The sequence below is a fragment of the Panthera tigris genome, chromosome A2 (genome assembly GCF_018350195.1).
Source record: "Panthera tigris isolate Pti1 chromosome A2, P.tigris_Pti1_mat1.1, whole genome shotgun sequence".
Lineage (NCBI taxonomy): Eukaryota > Metazoa > Chordata > Mammalia > Carnivora > Felidae > Panthera > Panthera tigris.
The window spans coordinates 166,283,907-166,305,362 of NC_056661.1; the positions used below are offsets into that span (position 1 = coordinate 166,283,907).

Here is a 21,456-nt window from a genome sequence, read left to right on the forward strand (position 1 = left end):
TACTTTGGCAGGTTATGTTAATTAATCTTCCCTTTTCAAATAATAGTGTTCCTCCCCAATTTGTTTCCTTTGGTATAATCAGTCCGGCTGTTTGTTAGCCTGCTGGAAAACGAACGTGAGACTTCAGCCTGCTAACCTGTACCCAGAGCTCTCCCGAGCGGGCACTCGGGGCTTAACGTGGACCCGGCATGGGCGTCTGTAACGTGGGAGAGCGTGAACCTGAGTCCCAGGACCCTGTTGAAGCCCTGGCTTTGCAGCTGTGCTGTGGCCTTGGGCAAGTCCTAGAGGCCCGTCCTCATTTTCAGAGGGTGCGTCCGCTGCGCTGAGGATAAAATGAGCTGTTCTGGTGAGTGAGTGAGTGAGTGAGTGAGTGAGTGAGGCCCCGTCCGCTCCGGTGAGGGAGGGAGGGAGGCGGGGCGGGGGGGGGGGGGGGATCCCGTGCACACAGCCACGCCGTGAATGCAGACATTCTGAAGCGGGGAGATAGCTCTGGCTGTAAGAGCTGCTCTGGTTCCAGATTGAAAGCTTTAAATATGCCCTCAGACCTGAGATCCTAGGGCAGCCGGACACGGTGTGGAACGTGGGAAGTTGTGTGGGTGTAGCCCAGAGAGTCACTGGAAAGGTCATGGCCGTCCCATCAGGCAGGGCTGCTGGGGCTTGGGAGTCCTTCAACTGATGGTTTCGTGGGTCCTTTGTCTTCGAGTCACTCAGTACACCCTCGCTTATTACCTGTTGGCAGTCCTCTTAAAGGAACGGGTGGGATTTTGAGATGAAAACAGAGCAGCGAGCTCCTGGGGCCCGGGTCACAGATGGCCTGCCAGCGGACGGCGAGCACGGGAGGCGTCGTGGCCTGTCCCCGGCTGGAGACGTGCGGGAGACGTGAGTGCGGAGCGCGGAGAACGGGAATCAGTGAGAAGGGGGGCGTCACCTAGAACGTGCCATCTGGGAAAAGCAAACCCAGTGAGGTGGTCGTGGGGCCGTCAGGCACGGGACGAGTTTATCATCTTCAGCAGATTTTTAAATGGCCTTTGTGCCAAGTGGTGAGACACCGGGGTGACGTGCCACCGTCCTCCATCCGCATGGAACGTGACGGGTCCCAGGAGAAGCGCAGGCGGTGGAGGAACGTGAGCAGGGGGTGCCGTGTCTGCCCCGGAGGGGGGCCGCCTCCGCGGTGGCTCTGGAATGTCTTCGTTCACTTACGGTGGATTCGCTGTTTCCCCGTCATCCGGATGCACCTGAGAGTGCGTTTCTCCCGTTTAAGTGCTAGGAAACGAGGAACTTAGAAGGCGCGTTCGGGCCTGCGCGTTCGTGATCGTCTGGTGTTCTGTCGTCCCCTCTGGTGTGTGAGACGCTATTGAAAATACCACCACTGTGCCAACGGCGAGAGCGGTTCGGGGGCCCAGCGGACTCATGGGTGTCCGTTGCAGTGGGCGGGCGAGCCGGCGCCCGGCCTCTGCCCCCGCCTGGCGCGTCCGCGAATGACCGTGTGCCGGACCTGCAGGTTTTGTGATGTGCCCGCGTGACGGTAACCACTCGTTCTTGGGAATTCAGTTCAGATACGCGGGAACGCGCTGGTCTGTTACCTCTGATGTTGCCACTGTCCTCTGAGTCACATTTAAAATACTTCAGGGGTGCCCGGCTGGCTCAGTCGGTGGAACGTGCGACGCTCGATCTTGGGGTTATAGGTTCGAGCCCCATGTTCGTGTAGAGATTATTTAAAAATAAAATCTTTTCTAAAAAAATAGGGTACTTCATAGTACCAACATGATGGAAATACAAAGAGAAGAACGTGCTGTTTGTACAAATATGAACAATTATTCTACTGCAACCTTCATTCCTTAAGCTGTATTTTCTCCAGATTGAATCGCTTTTGATTTAAGTTCATTTTTTGGTTCATACCTTTGCCCTTCGCGATTCCTAATTTTTGAGAACGAAGTTGCCACGATTACATTGTCGCGTCATTCCTTAGTGCTTTGGAGAAGGCGTTGGTGGCTGCTGATCTGAAACGGTGAGATGCCGGGCTTCGGAGAGTCCCACGAGAGCGGCGTCTGCGCCGACGCAGACTGGGGCGCCCCAGGCGCCCAGCTTTTATTCTCGCGACGCAGCAGCACCGGCAAGTGTCTTTGAAGAAATTGTTTCACTCTAGTCATACTTGGGATTTTCAGACCCCGATTTTAACGTTCACAGGTAGTTGAACTAAAATTTGGTGGAAAAGACATCCCTGTCACCAGCGCCAACAGGATCGCGTATATCCACCTCGTAGCGGACTACAGACTGAACCGCCAGATCCGCCAGCACTGCCTGGCTTTCCGGCAGGGCCTGGCCAACGTGCTGAACCTGGAGTGGCTGCGGATGTTTGACCAGCAGGAGATTCAGGTACTTCTGGAGCCGCACTTGTCTCGTGACGCGAGAAGGCGTTCTTGAAATCTGTCTCAAATTTTACAAATTGGCCTTTTTGCTTTTTCTTTGGCAGGTATTGATTTCTGGTGCACAAGTTCCCATAAGTCTTGAGGACCTAAAATCCTTTACAAACTATTCAGGTATGTTGTCAATACTAGTTATTTGTTCCTGAAAATGTTCCAGATGATGTTTCTAAACTAATTTTTTTTTTTTTTTAATATTTGTTTATTTTTGAGAGAGAGAGAGAGCATGAGCGGGGGAGAGAGAGAGAGACAGAGCATGAGCGGGGAGGGCAGAGAGAGAGAGGGAGACACGGTATCCGAAGCAGGCTCCGGGCCCTGAGCTATCAGCACAGAGCCCGATGTGGGGCTTGAACCCACAGACCACGAGATCATGACCAGAGCCAAAGTGGGACACTTAACCTGAGCCTCCCAGGTGCCCCTATTTACTTTTTTATTAAATTAAAAGTTTCTGCTCTTCAAGAAAATGAAAAACCGAAAGGAACATATACAGATGGCCAATGAGCACATAGAAAGATGCGCAGAAACATTAGTTGTCAGAGAAATAACAAAACCGTAATGAGATTGTTCAAAGATCGAATTGGTGTATCTTTTGGGTATTTGTAAGTTTTTTAAAATTAATCTCGTGTATTTAAGAACAGTGAAGAGAAAAAAAGCATCCTTAAAACAATCATTGTTATTTTGGCGAGTTTTTCTTAATCATAGCGTATAATTCTTGTTTATAGTGATACGTCATTTATAGTATACATTGTTTGTTTAGCACCAGAAATAAAAAAGATATTTCCAAGCTGTTATTCTTCTTGCAATTAATTTTCGATATTAGATACATATGTAGTGATTTATTTTTTTTTTCTTTTAATTTTTTTTTTAAATTTATATCCAAATTAGCATATAGTGCAACAATGCTTTCAGGACTAGATTCCTTAATGCCCCTTCCCCATTTAGCCCATCCCCCCTCCAGTAACCCTCTGTTTGTTCTCCATATTGAAGAATCTCTGATGTTTTGCCCCCTCCCTGTTTTTATATTATCTTTGTTTCCCTTCCCTTACGTTCATTAGAGTTCTCATATGAGTGAAGTCATATGATTTTTGTCTTTCTCTGACTAATTTCGCTCAGTATAATACCCTCCAGTTCCATCCACGTAGTTGCAAATGGCAAGATTTCATTCTTTTTGATTGCCAAGTAATACTCCATTGTGTGTATATACCACATCTTTATCCATTCATCCATCGGTGGACATTTGGGCTCTTTCCATCCTTTGGCTATTGTTGATAGTGCTGCTATAAACATGGGGGTGCATGTGTCCCTTCAAAACACCACACCTGTATCCGTGGATAAATGCCTAGTAGTACAATTGCTGGGTCATAGGGTAGTTCTCTTTTTAGTTTTTTGAGAAACCTCCACTGTTTTCCAGAGTGGCTGCACGAGCTTGCATTCCCACCAAAAATGCAAAAGAGATACTCTTTCTCCGCATCCTCGCCAACATCTGTTGTTGCCTGAGTTGTTAATGTGAGCCATTCTGACAGGTGTGAGGTGATATCTCATTGTGGTTTTGATTTGTATTTCCTTGATGATGAGTGATGTTGAGCATTTTTTCATGTGTCGGCTATCTGGATGTCTTTGGGGAAGTGTCTGTTCATGTCTTCTGCCCATTTTTTCACTGGATTGTTTGTTTTTTGGGTGTTGAGTTTGATAAGTTCTTTGTAGATTTCGGATACTAACCCTTTATCTGATATGTCATTTACAAATATCTTCTCCCATTCTGTCGGTTGCCTTTTAGTTTTGCTGATTGTTTCCTTCTCTGTGCAGAAGCTTTTATTTTGATGAGGTCCCAGTAGTTCATTTTTGGATATATGTGATTTATTTAACCTCCTACTATAATAAACAACTTTGTGCATATTTCTGTGTTTTTAATGAGAGAAACCCAGAAGTTACACTGCTTATTGAAGGGTATGAAGATTTGGGGGGATGGAATTTGAACGCATAGGGTACACAGGGGAAATGTGACAAGTTAGGAAGTGGCACACATTTTTTAGTTTGGTTGAGGATAATTCTACCCTTCCAGTCTTTTTTCTCACCTATGGAAAACTCTCCAAATCTTAAATACATACTGTAAAAAACCTACGGTTGTGAGCCATTTATTCTTATCTTTATTACCTGAATGGAGTTTATTTTATTGATTTGTTTGTTGAGTTTTAAGTAGGCTTCACACCCAACGTGGGTGTAGAGATTACTTAATATGTATATAGAATATTAAAAAATATTTTATGTATCTTAGGAAATTTAAAACATCGCCTTAAATAAACCCGGTGATGAAACAGTGCACTCCATGCGACGTCACATCTTTAAAGATGAAATTGATAAGATGTGAGCAAAAACACGCAGTGGTTGTGAGATGATTAGTCATTTCTGCTTGTTTTAAAATTTTATTTCCCTTTCTTTATTATCTATTATGTCCTACATCATTTACTTTCTACAGCCAAGAAAACTTTAAAGTCATTTCAGTTTCGGGGTGCCTGGCCGGCTCAGTGAGTGGAGCTTGCCACTCCTGATTTCAGGGTCATGAGTTCAAGCCCCACGTTGGGCTTGGAGCTTATTTAACAAAATGAAAAATAAGCGGTGCCTGGGTGGCTCAGTCGGTTAAGCGGCCGACTTCGGCTCAGGTCATGATCTCACGGTCCGTGAGTTCGAGCCCCGCGTCGGGCTCTGTGCTGACAGCTCAGAGCCTGGAGCCTGTTGTAGATTCTGTGTCTCCCTCTCTCTGTGCCCCTCCCCTGCTTGCACCTTGTCTCTCTCAAAAATAATAAATTAACATTAAAAAAATTTTTAATAAGAATAAATAAATTAAGTCATTTCATTTTCACAAAATGACAGTCATTTACAATCAATGAAATTACAGGCAATTTTTTTCATTGTACTTCTCTTTTTTCTAAATATTACGAAATGAATATTTCTTTCAGAACAGTATTTAAGCCTTAAAAACATCCTGTACATGAGTTCCAGCTACAGCTGAGTAAAGAGAGGCTTTCTCTCCTCAAAGATCAGTATTAGCGTGATGTCAAAAGCAAACAAAAATAACCCAAGGAAAGGAAATTATAGATTAATATCCCTTAGGGACATAGATGCAAACTCCTCCAAATATTAGCAAGCTGAGTCCGGCCGCTGAGTAGCTTCTATCCCATGAATGCGAGGTTAATTTAACATGTGACAGTGTATTAATGGGACATGTGGTGTTGCTGGCACGGGAACAGAACCGGCCCGGCCGTGTCGGCAGGTGCAGAAGGAAGGAGAGAAAAGCAAGTTATTCTCTTCAGCATCTAAGCATCTCCTGCCCAATGAGGACTAAAAACTCGTAGGAAACTGGGAACAGGGGGGAGCTTTCCCAGCCCAATTCAGGACGCGCACAGCGTCCGCACACGGTGGCGAGGGTCTACATGCTTCCTGCCCGCGGCCGAGGCACATGACTGGGCTTCCTAGCTCGTGCAGTAAGGCGGAGGGAGGGAGGGAGGGAGGGAAGTTTCAGCTTGGAAAGGAGCAGTGAAAGAAGTAAGACTTTTTTCACAAATAGCATGACAAAAAAAACCCAACTAGAATTAAGAAACAGTTTCAGTAGGTGGCAGCACAGATCAGTACACACAAACCAATTTTGTGTTTATGTGCAGACCCAGAATGGAATTAAACAGTTCCATTCCTAGTAACATCACAAAGAATAAAATACAAAATTAGCAAAGCAAGTGTACGTGCAAGACTTGTATGCCGAAAACTGTAAAAACACTGCTGAGAGAAATTGAAGACCAAATTGGGGGGGTGGGGGGGGGGATGGTCCATTTTCATGGTCAGAGGACTCTGTATGTCAGGATGTAGTTCTCTTCAAATTAATCCACAAATTCAGCGCAACCCCTACCAAAATCCCAGCAGTCATTTTATAGAAATCGACGGGCTGATTTTAAATTCATTTGGAAATGTAAAGGTCCTAACATAGCCAAGATAATTTTGTACGAGAACAAAGTTATAGGACTTATACTCTGATTTAAAACTTACTCTAAAGCCACAGTAATCAAAGCATTGTAGTATTGGCACAAGGATAGGCTTGTTGATCAATGGAACATAATCAGGAGTTCGGAAACGAATCCTCATATTTACGGTCAGTTGACAATTCACTTGATGATACAATAGCCCTGGGACAGCATCCACGTGGGAAAAAATGAGCTTAGACCTTTACCTCACGCCACCGTATGTGCAAATTAGCTCAACAGGATCAGAGGCCAATAGGTAAAAACCAAAACTATAAAACTTCAAAAAGAACATAAAGCAGAAAATCTGCATGACTTTTGGATTAGGCACAGTTTTTGATTGTACACCAAGAGCATGATCCAGGAAAAAGAAATTGATAGAAAATTGGACTTCCTCAACATTAAAGCTTTTGTGCTTCAAAAATTACTATTAAGAAAATGAAAGATAAGCCACAGATGGGGAGAAAATATTTTCAAGTAATACATGTAACAGTGGACTGTGTCTACTGTAGATATATAAAGAACACAGCTCAGTAAGACAAACAATCGAATTTAAAAACATGGCCAAAAAAACCCCCAGGTTTTGGGGTTTATATATATCTGAAGATACATATAAATGGCCCGTAAGCAAATAAGCGCATGAACAGGTGTTTAACACTAGTAATCATTAGAGAAATAGAAATCAAATCCTTGAGATATTACTACACACCCACTAGAAAGACTATAATCAAGAAGAGACGGTACCAAGTGTTAGGGAGTACATGGAGAAGTTGGAACCCTCTTCACGGAGAGAAATGGAAAATAGTAGAGCCTCTCTGAAAAAGTTTACAGTGATTTAAAAAGTTAAATGCAGAACACCTGGAATTTTACAAAACAATGAGGCTATACTCCTACCTCATACTGTACATAAAAACGAACCCAAAATGATCAACAGCCTTGATGTGGGAGCTAAAACCATAAAAGTCCTAGGAGAACACCGGTAAGTCTTCATGACCTTAGATTTGGCATTGGATTCTTAGATATGATACCAAAAGCATGAGCAACAACTATATATATAATATATATATATATATTATATATATATATAAATTGGACTTTATCAAAATCACAAACTTTGTACATCAAAAGACATTATCAAGAAAATTAAAAGACGAACCTTACAGAAGGAGAGAAAATCTGCAGAAGAAATATATATGTGTGTCCAGAATATATAAAGAACTCTTCTACTCAGCAACAAAAAGACAAAGCAATTCAAGAATGGGCAAAGGACTCGAATCGACATTTCTCCAAAGAAGATATGCAAACAACCAGTAATCTCAAAAAGGTGTTCAATATCACTAATCACTAGGGAAATGCAAATCGGAACAATATTGAAATACCCTTCACATCCATCAAGAGGACTATTATTAAGCACATACAAACACATGTGCACGCATACAGAAAACAAGTGTTGGCAAGGATATGGAGAAATTGGAACCCTTGTTCGTTGCTGGCGGGAATGTAAAAAAAGCCACTATGGAGAATGGTTTGGTGGCACCCCAGATAGCTAAACATAGAATTACCATATGACCCAGCAATTCTACTCTTAAGTACAGACGCAGAGGAACTGCAAGCAGGGACTGAAGCCTGTTTGCACATGCATGTTCATACAGCATTATTCACGGTAGCCAAAAGGCGAAACAACCAAATGCCCATCTACAGATGAATCGGTAAACACATCCATACAGTGGGGTATTAGGAAGTCTTAAAAAGGAGCGAAGTTTGAAAAGTTATAATAGGGATGAATCTTGAAAACACGATGCTAAGTGAAATAAGCCAGACACAAAAGGGGCATCTGTTGTATGATTCAGCTTCAATGAAATACCTAGAATAGGCAAATTCCTGGACTCTGAAAGTAGGTTAGAGGTCACTGGGGCTGGGGGAGGGGAATGGGGACTTGCTGCCCAGTAGAGTTTCTGTTTGGGGTGATGACATTTTGGTTGGACTTAGGTGCTTGCACAACACTATGTATGTAATTAATGTCACTGAGTTGTACACTTAAAAAATGTTTGCTTAAATGGTGAAATTTATGTCAGGTATTTTACCACAGTCTACCCAGACCTCTCTGTCCTCCAAGTGCCATTTCCTAAGCTTTCTTCCAAGGTAGCTCTGACGGGGTAATGGAAACGGAGCATGGTTGGTGCTCCCGTGTAGATGAGCCATCGCTAAGAGCACGCCTACAGAGACAGGGCGGACGGTGGCTGTCTGTAGTGGGCCATGGGATTCCTTTGAGGAAATGGGAATGTTCCAGAAGTAGATTGTGGACATGGTTGTAAAACTAAATTTGTGGACACGTTTACATAGATGAATATGTATATATTTATGTAAATATGTTCATGTTCATATGTATATAAATATATGGATGTATCTCTTTACAATTAATTTCTGTTGCTGGAAATTTGAACTCTAATGTTTATGTAAAGGCACATAATACCTAAGGTCACTTTGTCCACACTATCAAGTCATAAGTTTAAAAAAATGAAATCAATGCAACCTCTTCTTTGCCAAGAAATTGTCTTGGGTTGTTTTGCATTACCCTGTCTGCACTGGAAGCTTGTACCTTTAATGATCTTAGCTATTCCAGTAAATAGGTTTTAAAATATTATCATATTCATTTTGGTGCCAATTAATGCACTTAAGATATTTTATCGATGTTATTTCTGTAGTATATTAACAATGAGGGAACAATATATAGCAATTATTTCAGTTTTAGGAAGCACTTAGCTAGATTAAAAGCTGTAAGTAGCAGATAGTACACTTAAGAATAGTGGTCTAATCGTGGGCTGGGGTGGGTTGGTAGCCATGGTCTGTGCCTTCTTGTCACAAGGGCGGGTGATAAAATGAATTTAGACCCTAAGATCATGTCGGCCAAGTAACTATCTCTATTAGAAATAAAAACCCCAGAGTGTGCTGTTTTCAGGTCTGTGACTCTTGTGTAAATCCTTTGTTAGTTAGGGTCTGCTGCTCAGGGGAGGTGGGTTTTCAACCCGCAGAGGAGTCAGAACCCAGGCCTTTGCAGCCAGGGCCCATCTCAGGGGGGTGGGGTGTTTCCCATTCTGGCCTTTGGTATTTGGGCCTTCCGGAGGTTTCTGTCCCCTCATGTACTCGTCCATCATCTCCCAGGAGCAGAATGAACGGGGTCTCCAGGGGCTCCTGCTCCTGGCTGGCTCAGGCTTGAGTCAGGGTTGTGAGTTCAAGCCCCATGTCAGGCATGGAACATACGTGGAGGAAAAGAAGGGTGTCTCTAGAGCTGGCTTCCAGCCACAAGCCAGCGCCCATCACTGTAGCGGGCGGACGAAGGTGGATCACTCTTAGCATTCTGTTGCTCTGCTGTTTCTGGGAGAATCCTCCTTTTGCAATTACCTTGTTTTTAGTAAAACATTTATTCCCGTTGTCCTAGGAGGCTATTCTGCTGACCATCCTGTGATCAAAGTCTTTTGGAGAGTTGTGGAAGGATTCACGGATGAAGAGAAGCGCAAACTGCTCAAGTTTGTAACCAGCTGCTCCCGACCCCCTCTCTTGGGGTTTAAGGTAAGGGCTTCTGTGCCATGTGCTTTGAGCTCCAACTTGTAACCAACGAGGACGGCCAGCAGACCCCATCTGTCCTTTGTTTTCCGGGCAGCGTAGTGCTTTTATAACCCCAGATTCCGGGGTGTTGTTACATTAGTAGGTGTTTCAGCCAGATCAACTAAGGATTGGCCGTTACTGTATATGAAGGTGCTGGGCCCAGGGTTGACCTGTTGATGTGGTGGGCGTGATCATGATGGCCCGTGGACAGGCCCTGCAGGCTGGTGGGCTCACTGGAATATGAATGACCCGTGTCCTACATCTGTGATGCATCGTAAGCTGGTTTTCCTACTGAAGGAAACACGAGCTAAAAACGTTGATGTAGTGTATTTGGGAAGAATAAGGTATGAGTAAAAGTGCACCTGACCTTTGAATAACACGGGGTTGGGGGCACTGACGCCCCCCATGCAATAGAAAACCCATGGATAATTTCTGACTCTTCAAAAACTTAACTACTAAATAGGCTGCTGTTGACGAGAAGCCTTACCAATAACAAATGGCCAATTAACGCGTGTCTCATATATATTATACATCGTACACTTACTATATAGTACACCAGAGAAAAGAAAATTTTAAATCGTAAGAAAAGATAAGATACCTTTGTAGTACTGATCTGTATTTATTGAAAACAATCTGCATAGAAGTGGATTCATGCAGTTCAGACCAGTATCGTTCATGGGTCAGTGGTATATTTCTCCCTGGTTATTCACTGTTACTTATCATTTCTGACAATTAATGATTGCTTCATATAATTCACCTTAATATTAGTGATTAAAATTGGTTAAGGGACAGTTAGTATGTTTCCCTTATTCATTGTAAGTTAAAGCAGCATCAGTGGTCTAAGACACACAATGGTGTGTGTGTGTGTGTGTGTGTGTGTGTGTGTGCGCGCGCATGTGTGTGTGTGTGCAGTACAGAAGGGTATCAGTCAGATGAGCTCGTGCTGTGAGACACCGGGCAGGCTTGCACCTTCCAATAACCTATGTTATTCTTTTCTTTAAATGTCTACTTTGAAATTATTTCAAAAGTGTAGAAAAGTGAGAACTTCTGGTATGTAAATTGCACTTCAATCAAGCTGTTTTTAAACAATCAACATCATTAGGGGCGCCTGGCTGGCTCAGTCTAGAGCATGCGACTCTTGATCTCGGGGTTGTGAGTTCAAGCCCCATGTTGGGTATAGAGCTGACTTAAAAATAAAAAAATCTTTGGGGCTCCTGGATGGCTCAGTCAGTTAAGCGTCCAGCTCTTGATTGTGGCTCAGGTCGTGATCTCATGGTTTGTGAGTTCGAGCCCCACATTGGGCTCTGCACTGACAGTGCAGACCCTGCTTGGGATTCTCTCTCTCTCCCTCTGTCTCTGCCCCTCCCCTGCTCACGTGCTGTCTCTCTCAAATGAACTTTTTTTTTTAACTTAAAAATAAAAAATCTTTAAGAACACTTGACATCAGTAGCTTCACACAGCATCTCCATCGTGCGGTCAGAGCTGGAGCCAGCAAGTGGAGAAATGGGAGAGGGGCGGGCATGAGCACAGTGGTCTTACTGTCCACAGGACCTGAGTCGTTGACACTTCACAGTTTGGAAGCGGTGATGAGTTAGGATATGAAGATAAACCTGTTCGTGAGTAATAGTGACATCAGAACTAAAATCACTTTTCTGTCTTCCACATTATCAGAGAGGGAGAAAGCAAGCATCCAAAACAAGACAAACGGTACCAGCCACATGTAGAAAACAGATGTAGCCAGATGTAGAAAACAGCACTCAGAATCATAAAATAGACACTTAACATTAATGAGAGAAGGCTGACCCCTTCCAACAATGAATATACACAGAATAACGCCATGTGTTAAAGGGTTTAAAAACTCTGCTGTGCACAAGCGACACACCGAAACAGTGATTCACGAAGACTGAGTGATGCTTCTGACTCGGCGTGTAAGCCCTGCCCCCGAAACAACTGTGTGAACCTGCCCTGTGGCCTTATGTGCCAGCACCGACCAGGTACCAAATCAGGCAGACAGCCTGAAGGAAACGTGTCTTTGCTGCTTGGTTCCTCCTGGGCGTGTCGTGGAGTGTGGGGCTGTTGCGTGTGGGGGCCCACAGAGCAGGAAGAATGCAGGGGGCGGTGCACAAGTGCATGGACCCCTCGGACCCCGGAGAGGGTGTTCACTGGACCAAGTTGTATCATCATCTGGTGATGGAAACAGTTCTATAAACAAAATTCTCCATATGAAGATCGTAATACCGTTACGTAGTTTTATCGGTAACATTCATTATGAGAAACCAGGCTTCTAGTATCTTCCAGTTTCTAAATGGCCCCCACACCTAGAGGTAAAAAAAAAAATTAAGCACCTACTTTCGTGAAGGGAAGTTTGGAGGACCTGCTCCCATCAAAACTGAGTGGAGGACCCAGAGATTTCTGCCAGCGCCTGGTTGATTAGTCCCAGGCCAGTAAAAATTAGGGGTCTTGCTGGAAGAGGAAGGTTCGGAAGGTTCCAGCCATTTTAGCAGCCAGTGCGGGAGTCTGTGTAAAAGGCCTGTGGGAGCGCTGCAGGCTGGAGGGAGGAGTGTGGGCTTTATGTTGGCTTTTGAATCCCAAATAGCGAAAACCCTCTTGTCCCCTGTTGGGGACCCCACACAGTCACAACTGAGTTGTCACTGTCACATGAGTGTTACTTGTGGAAGTTATGAGACAGTCTTCCTATCCTGGATTTTTTTCAATGATCTAAAGCCTATTAAATGTAGAATTTAATGTAGAGTTTTCAAACATCTTTGCAGCCGTCATAAGTTAGACTCCGCAGCTGGAAGAAGTCACCTTGCTGTGTGTGCTCTCCAGTTGGGCCGCGTGCCCGGAGAGGCTGGCGGGACTCAGGTGGGGGAGGAGGGCGGCCCGCGGGTGGAGGACCGCGAGGCGGAGGCGGACGTGCGTGATTTACAGGTCACGAGACTCCTTAGCGCCGGCTCAGCGGCGGAGAACAGCGCTTGCTAAAGCTAATTAAAGTTTAATATGTTCAATGAGTGCGATGGCTACAGACAAAAAGGTCATCACGGCGCTGTAGAAAGTTGTTAAGTTGCCATCAGGCCACATAACAAATTGATGGTTTTTCTTACTCTGAATTAATGCAAATTCCCGTTGTGCTCTATTTAATAATGCACGAAATAGTGCCCTTGACTCAGATTGCAGTGAAGAACTTCTTTTTTTTTTTTTTTTTTTTTTTTTTTTTTTTTTTTTTTTTTACTTTTAAGACTCCAAGTGGGAAATTCAATTAGCATTCTGAACAGAAAGCCAAACCGGGACATTTTACTCCAAATGCCCTTGAGCTCTTCCCGCCCAGGCCGTTGCTCGCCCTCCTTCCCCGCGCCTGCCCTGGTATCTCACCGTGTGATGCTTTCATCGCAGTTTATTCAAGCATTGCAGAAAATTATTGTCCTCAATGCACTCAAAAGGCTAAATAATAAATGTAATATCTTTTCTGTTTCTCTTTTGGATCCTGTTTTGACACTTTTATGAGACACTTGAAATAGCATATGAACTGTAACTGTTTTATTATTTTTTTGAACTGTAATTGTTTTATTATTTTTTTTGAACTGTAATTGTTTTAAAAGACAGTGGTTTTTAGCACATACCGTATGCCACGTATACTGTTTAAATAAGCCTTTTTTTTTTTAACATTTATTTATTTTTGAGAGACAGAGTGCAAGTGGGGGAGGGCAGAGAGAGAGGGAGACACAGAATCCGAAGCAGGCTCCGGGCTCCGAGCTGTCAGCACAGAGCCTGATGTGAGGCCTGAACTCACAAACCGTGAGATTATGACCTGAGCTGAGATCAATCGGACACTTAAAGACTGAGCCACCCGGGCACCTCTTAAATTTTTTTTAATGTTTATTCATTTTTGAGAGAGAGAGAGAGAGAGAGAGACAGGGGAGGGGCAGGGGAGGGGCAGAGAGAGAGGGAGACACAATCCGAAGCAGGCTCCGGGCGCCAAGCTGTCAGCACAGGGCCCGACACGAGGCTCAGTCTCACGGACCGTGACGTCATGACCTGAGCTGAAGTCGGATGCTCAACCGACTGAGCCCCCCAGGCTCCCTAAACGAAGTTCTTCATTGAACAGTGGAGAGATGTCCAGGGGCTGATTGGTAAGAACCGTGTAAGTCCATTCGGTGTTCTCCGGGCTGTTCTCTTAACTCGGTTTTGCCCACGTCGTAAAATACACACTAAATTCAACATATAAACGAAATGAAACCGGCTGGAATGCAATTTGGGCCAGTTGGGTGCCTGTCGTGCTGGGTGACATGGTCTCCTGGAGTCCCCGTCAGAGGAGGGACACGGTTCCAATTTTGCTCGCTCGTTTCCACTACAGTGGTTGGTAGGTAATTATTTTTTATACTGTTTGACCATAATTCTTAAATATAATTTAAGCTGATTGTGTACTCAGTCATGTAGGCCTTTTTTTCACTCAGCGTTACATCAGGGTCATTTTTCCTCGTATTAAGTCATCTTTGAAATATTTTTAATAAACGTCCTAATGTCCAATCATGTGAATTTGCCACAGTTTACTTTCTGTTCCATCAGTTGTTTACAAGCCTTCCTTCCTACTGGTGTGGGGACCATCCTCATGCGTAAACCTCCGTCCAGGTCTGCGAATGCTGGTGCACAATACAGTCCTGGGGGTGGAGGTCACGGGGTGTGGGTGTGTAGGCGCCAGACTGGCCTTCACGGACAGTTACGCGGGTCATGGCCTGGAGAGGAGGGTTCAGAGAAGGTGCCAGTGGGTGTGCGCGTGAGCAGGGGCTGGGTCGTACGTCTGCCTGGGCGCTGGCGTCGGAAGCACGGGCTCTCTTGTCCCAGCTCTGGGGAGGAAGGGCACTGACCCGGAGCTGAAACCACCCTGGTTCTGGATAACCCCGCCCCCTCCCCCGGCACCCGTGTGGGTAGGCCGCCGTTTTGTTTTCTGGGCCCCGTGTTCTGCACCGGGACAGAGGGGGTGCGGCACACCGGGTGTCTGGAATCCTGTAGTCATGGAGCGCGAAAGCCACGCGTGCCCGAGAGTTAGCAGATTCAGGCTTTTGGGATGAAGAGCGTCTGCACATCTTTGCGTCCGCGCTGGAAGAGAACACGGAAGGCCCGGCCTATGTGTAATGAATGTCTGTGTATAAGAGAAGGATGGAGCCCCCGGTCATTTGTAGCCAGCGAAGGACTGGCATTTCCAGAGGTCTCACGCTCAGCCTGCCTGATCAGTTTAGCCTGCAGATACGCCTGCACAGGTGTGAAATAACTGAAGCACGTGCTTATTCACAGCATCAGTATTTGTAAAAATAAGGAAATAAGTAATGCCCGTCAACAAACTGCTGCACACATCTAGTGCAAGACTGTGCAGCCTCAGAAGCAGGAAGCTGGATCGACAGAGAAAGATCGTAAAGACACATTATCAAGGGAAGACTTACACACAACACTGTACGTACGCATTGTGTTAACGTTTCATATTTTTTATGTACCTATTTAATTTTTTTGACGTTTATTTATTGAGAGAGAGACATAGAGCATGCGCAGGGGAGGGGCAGAGAGAGGGGGAGACACACAATCCGACGCAGGCTCCAGGCTCCGAGCTGTCAGCACGAGCCCGATGTGGGGCTCAAACCCACAAACCGGGAGATCATGACCCGAGCCAAAGTCGGACGCTCAACCGACTGAGCCACCCAGGCGCCCAACATTTCATAGTTTTTAAATGGGGAGGGAGAAAATAATTTTTTAAGTAGGCTCCACACCCAGCATGAAGCCTAATAACATGGGCCTTGAACTCACGACCCCAAGATCAAGATCTGAGCTGAGATCAAGAGTCAGATGCTTAACCAACTGACCACCCAGGCACCCTGAAAAATTTTTTTTCTATTTTTTCTTTTTCAAATTTTTATGTATTTATTCTTATTTTTTTAACGTTTATTTATTTTTTGAGAGACAGAGAGAGACAGAGCATGAGCAGGGGAGGGGCAGAGAGAGAGAGGGAGTCATAGAATCAGAAGCAGGCTCCAGGCTCTCAGCTGTCAGCACAGAGCCCGACGTGGGGCTTGAACTCCTGGACTGTGAGGTCATGACCTGAGCTGAAGTCGGCCGCTTAACCGACTGAGCCACCCAGGTGCCCCTTCAAATTTTTATTTAGATTCTAGTCAGTTAACTTACCGTGCAATATTGGTTTCAAAAGTAGAATTCAGTGATTCCTCACTTACATACCACACCCAGTGCTCAGCACAAGTGCCCTCCTTATACCCATCCCCCATCCAGCCCATCCCCCACCCATCAGTTTGTTCTCTACTGTGGAGGGCCTCTTATGGTTTGTGTCCCTTTCTCTTTTGTTTTCCTTTCTTTCCCCCTCCCATATGTTCATCTGTTGTGTTTCTTAAATTCCACACAGGAGTGAAGTCATATGGCCTCTTTCTCTGACTGACTTATTTTTCTTAGCATGAAACACTAGCTCCAGCCACATGGTTGCAAATGGCAAGATTTCGTTTTTTATGGCTGAGTAGTAGTCCAGTGTGTGTGTGTGTGTGTGTGTGTGTGTGTGTGTGCACACCACGTTTTCTTTATCCATTCATCAGTGGGTGAGCGTTTGGGTTGCTTCCATAGTTTGGCTGTTGGGGTGCATGTACCCCTTTCGAATCTGTATTTTTGTATCCTTTGGATAAATACCTATTAGTGCAATTGCCGGGTCGCAGGGTAGTTCTGTTTTTAACTTTTTGAGGACCCTCCACACTGTTTTCCAGAGTGGCTGCACCAATCTGCATTGCCACCAACAGTGTAACGTCGTTCCCATTTCTCCACATCCTCACCAACACCTGTTGTTTCTTGTGTTTTCGTGTTTCTTTGATTTTAGCCATTCTGACAGGTGTGAGAGGGTATCTCATTGTGGGTTTGATGGGTATTTCCCTGATGATGAGTGATGTTGAACATCTTTTTATGTCTGTTGGCCATCTGGATGTCTTCTTTGGAAAAGTGTTCGTGTCTTCTGCCCATTTCTTCATTGGATTATTTGGTTTTGGGGGGTATTAAGTTTGAAAAGTTCTTTATAGATTTTGGAGAAAATATTTTCTTGTATATGCACTAATTTCTGTGGGATAATGCTTAAGACTCCCAAATATTACTGCTCAGGGGACGGGGGCTGGGCAGCTGGGACAGCAGGATGAGAATGTTTACACTGTGCCTTAAAAAATAACCAGAGTGACATCATCAGGTCTAAAAAATAATCACCTTAATCCCCTGGTACCGTCAGTGCTCCCGGTACAAACAAGCCCCGGGCCGTCTGCCGTGCTTGCTTGGTGCCTGGCTTTGCTCTTTTCTCTTTCTGGTCTGTGCCGTCCGCCTCCCTCTCGTCTGGTACTTTGTGGTCTGATTACTGGAGGAGCTGGGTCGTTCCTCCTGCATCTCGTTAGGGATCGTGAGAGGTCTCATCAGCTTCCAGATCTGAGTTGTCCTCTTTTGGCGGTAACGTTGCATAGCTGATGTCCACTCTACATTTTCCGACTTGAGCACCACGGATCCGGTGCCGGGGAGTCAGCAGTGCGCGGTGCTGAGACCGGCGTGCGTGCCTGGGGTCGCTGGTTTGGCCGTCTGTCACAGAGGCCACTTGTGGACACTCCCTAGATCCATTCCTGGCTTTTTTTTTCTTTTTAGTGTGTCTTTATTAGAGAGAGAGAGAGAGAAAGAGAGAAGAGCACGCACACACACACATGCAAGCGGGGAAGGGGCAGAGGGAGCATCCCAGCAGACTCCACGCTGTGCTGTCGGCCCAGAGCCTGACGCAGGGCTCGTTCGAACTCACCAACCGCGAGATCACGACCTGAGCTGAAGTCGAGTCAGACGCCCATCCAGCCGAGCCATCCGGGTGCCCCTGAATCCACTCTGTAACGTAGGGGTGCGGCCGAGCCGCCCGGGCGCCCCGGAATCTACTCTGTAACCGGGGGTGAGACAGCTGCATCAGCTGTGTTCCCGCTGCCTCATCTGTTCACTTATTAGCTGGAATTTTCTATAAAGAAAAACTTTATTTTGTCTCTTCAACTGTTTGGTTCCCCTGTGAACAAGTCACGATCACCCTTCAGCTTCCAGTGTTCGGAATATCGAGTGGGTGAGCCCACATCTCCTACAGGCAGGCATACCTCTGGTTCCCTCACTACCACCGTGAACGCTCGGGCCTTAACGTGTTCTGCGTTTCAGGCCGTTGCTGTCATTCTTTTTGATATTTAGAGTGCCCTCCTGTGGGCGGGGGTGCCTTCAGGTGGGCCCTTTAACCCTCGGAGTTCGGGGAGGCTTTCTTGCTTTCTGGTGTGACAGATGGTGACACGTGTCGTGTGCGCTTCTGGACTCCACGCGGAATCCAGATTTCCCCCAGGAGGCCTGGCTCCTACAGACCAAACCTGCGTGCTTAGTCTGTTCCTTGTCACACGTGGGGGTTGTTTGCGGCCTTTGCAGGGGACAGTTAGGAAATGGTGTTTTCTCCCCTGAAGAGAAACATATATCACAAGTTCAAACTGAGACTTCCAGTTCAAATATCGGCTTATATTTGATTCTATATTTACATCTTGTTTTGCCACTGATAGTCTCGGTTTCAGTTCTCTCCTTGGCTTCATCTCCTGGTGAGTCCCAGGACCGCACAGTTACAGTCCCTTGTGCATGTGCACTACTTACGTGTAACACGACCGCGGCTTTGGAACCACACTCGGGATGATGCCTCCCTGCGTGACAAAGCCGTCAGTGCACAGGCTCATTGTTTCATTTTGCGTTTGGTATTTAGACGTTGTCCCCCCCCCCTTTTTTAAATGTGTATTTATTTTGAGAGAAAGAGTGGGGGGTGGGCAGGGGAAGAATCCCAAGCAGGCTCCATGCTCATCGAAGACCTGACACAGGACTTGACCCCACGACCCTGAGATCATGGCCTGAGCGGAAATCAAGAGTCAGACGCTCAACCGACTGAGCCACCCTAACCCTTTCTCTCCCCTCTTGAGTGAATTTGTTTCTTGGGGGTTTGTTTTGTTTTGTTTTGTTTTTGAGTGAATTTGGTCCTTGTTTTCTGTTACCCCATCCACATGGCCATCCCGCCTGCCTGCAGAGTGTGCTGGTCTGGAGAAGACCGCCCCCCCCCACCCCCTCCCTGCCCCGGGTGCCTTCTTTCCCACATTTCCACAGAAACAAACAGGCCTCTGTATTCAAGTCTTCACCCTCTTAGCTTCTTGAATTTTAAACAGATTTTCAAAAGACTGAAACACAATGCCTTAGAGGCCCTATTTACCGAACAGGTTATTTTTCCCATGAATGAGTAGTGTTCTCGTCCTGTTCCCTGCACGGAGTGTAGTCTGGGGTGCGGTGAAACACCGAAAGTCTTTTGGGGAAATGTGACCACAGCAACTTTTTACTGTTTGAAGCAGGTGAGTTTTGTGTGCTTTTTAAGACGTTCATTCAACAGCCTGCCTGTTAAAGCCGCCTCGTGCACCCCTGTCTTTTCAGGAGCTGTACCCCGCATTCTGCATTCACAACGGAGGCTCTGACCTCGAGCGGCTCCCCACGGCCAGCACCTGCATGAACCTGCTGAAGCTGCCCGAGTTCTACGACGAGACGCTTCTGCGCAGTAAGCTTCTCTACGCTATCGAATGTGCTGCTGGCTTCGAGCTGAGCTGAGCGGAGGCCGGAACTGACCCTCTGCAGAGAACCGACCGGTGCCCGCAGCACAGGCAGCACCCCCCGGCCGCCGAGGGCGCTGGGGCCGGGCTCCCGCAGCTCTCCGCGTACCCCCATCCCTCATTCCCCCCCCTCCATTGTCTAGATGGTCCAGTAAGTCACGGTCACTTACTTAGACGGACACTGCTTTTCAGATAACTTAGAATAACAAGGGTTACGTGCCATGCGGCTACGTTAGTAATTTGCCAACAAGAGCACAGTTTTAAGACTAGTGGCGACTCAGTGAAATTAACCAAAGATGAAGCTTTGGCTTTGCTGGTGGACTTGAGCCTCCCTCCGCTGGCGGGGCTCCTGGCGGGGCTCCTGGCGGGGCTCCTGGAGGGCGGCGCGTGCTCCGTCCGCAGAGACGTGGGGTCTGAGACGTGGAGACGTCACTCTCAGGGCCCGCTGCTTCTCGTGTGGCTGAATTGTTTACAATCCTAATTGTTAAAACGAAAGGCATTTTCTCTCCTGCTGCCTTTTCCCAAAGTGGTTAGGTCTGGAAAATACACAACGTGATAATATTTTATTTGTGCTGTTTAAGCCATTCCCCTGCACGGGACTAGCATGCTTGTTTCGGGGTACCGAGGACCGCACCGTGGTGGCTTGGGTACTCCCGTGTGTGGGTGTGTGCGAGGGGACGTTCATCCCTCTTCCCTTCCTGGCTGCACGCTGTGGCGGGAGAGCTCCCGGGAGAGGGGAGGGTCTCGTCCAGGCCCCACGGCACGCGTGGCCTCTGAGAAGTGGCGACGTGGGGAGAACAGACACTGGCATCGGAGTCACTTGAACCAAAGGGGCGGCTGCGGCTTTGCACTCAGTGTGGCCCGCTGTGGCCGGGCCATCCGCGGCCCACCGCCCTCCTACCCCGGGGCACGCCGCCCCCCCCCCCCCCCCCCGATGCGTGGGGTAATGCGCCGCCTGCGCCCTCCCCTGCGCCCTCCGCTTCTCGAAGGTGCTGCTTCTGGAGGAAGACCGGCCGGTCCCACGCGGGCCGGGGGGAGGGGCGTCGGTAACTCTCTCTTAAAAAGGCACTTTATCGGGACCTTCCTTGTTGCTGGGTGATTCCGGTCTCTGAAAACGGAGTGCGGAGTGCGTCAGAGCGGCCCTCCCTCCCGACCAGGGGAGCAGGGGAGCGGTGGGGGCGTGGAGGGGAGTGTGGAGGGGGGCGTGGAGGGCCCAGCAGCTACTCCCCCCCCCCCCCCCAGCATTTCCTGTCACCGGGGCTGGGGGCCGTGCTGTGGAAGTGACCAGAATTAGCAATATGCTTTTAAATGCGGGGAAACTGAATGACACTTTTAAGACAATGACCATATCAAAACAAAATGTATAATTTCGTAATTTGAATAATAAATTAAGTGTTTAAATGCTATTTGTAGTCTTGATATACAGAAATAAAATAATTAGGGTTTGTCCTTGGTTTTATTTTTATTTCAGGTTGGTTTATGGTGAATGTTCTGTATCTTCTTTACGTATTATTTTGTATATTTTATTATCCGTATTTTGAAAATGGATTATCTGGGACTGAGGGGGGATGGGCAGTTCTACTTCCTTCGGTTTTTTTTCTCAGCTGCTCTGAGCTTACTTATTTATTTGTATGTTCCAGTGGTTACATATTTGCATTAAATGTTTTTCCCCAAGATTGTGTTGGAGTCCACCGAAGTCATTGTGATCACTTGTGGTCTGCCCTGCTGAAACGACCAAGATTCTCAGTATGCGCTGGT

The 21,456-nt window shown here is 46.5% G+C and overlaps 1 protein-coding gene across 2 annotated transcripts in view; it reads left to right on the top strand.

The window, feature by feature from the left end:
* UBE3C (ubiquitin protein ligase E3C) overlaps positions 1-21,147 on the top strand; it is a 120,551-nt gene extending 99,404 nt beyond the window's left edge. For both annotated transcript variants that reach the window (XM_042976461.1, XM_042976467.1), the window contains 4 exons: positions 2,188-2,376; positions 2,474-2,540; positions 9,873-10,003; positions 19,526-21,147. In XM_042976461.1, the coding sequence (XP_042832395.1) occupies positions 2,188-2,376; positions 2,474-2,540; positions 9,873-10,003; positions 19,526-19,696 (558 nt within the window). In that variant the 3' untranslated portion in view covers positions 19,697-21,147. The remainder of the gene's footprint in view (positions 1-2,187; positions 2,377-2,473; positions 2,541-9,872; positions 10,004-19,525) is intronic.
* The last annotated feature ends 309 nt before the right edge of the window (positions 21,148-21,456 follow it).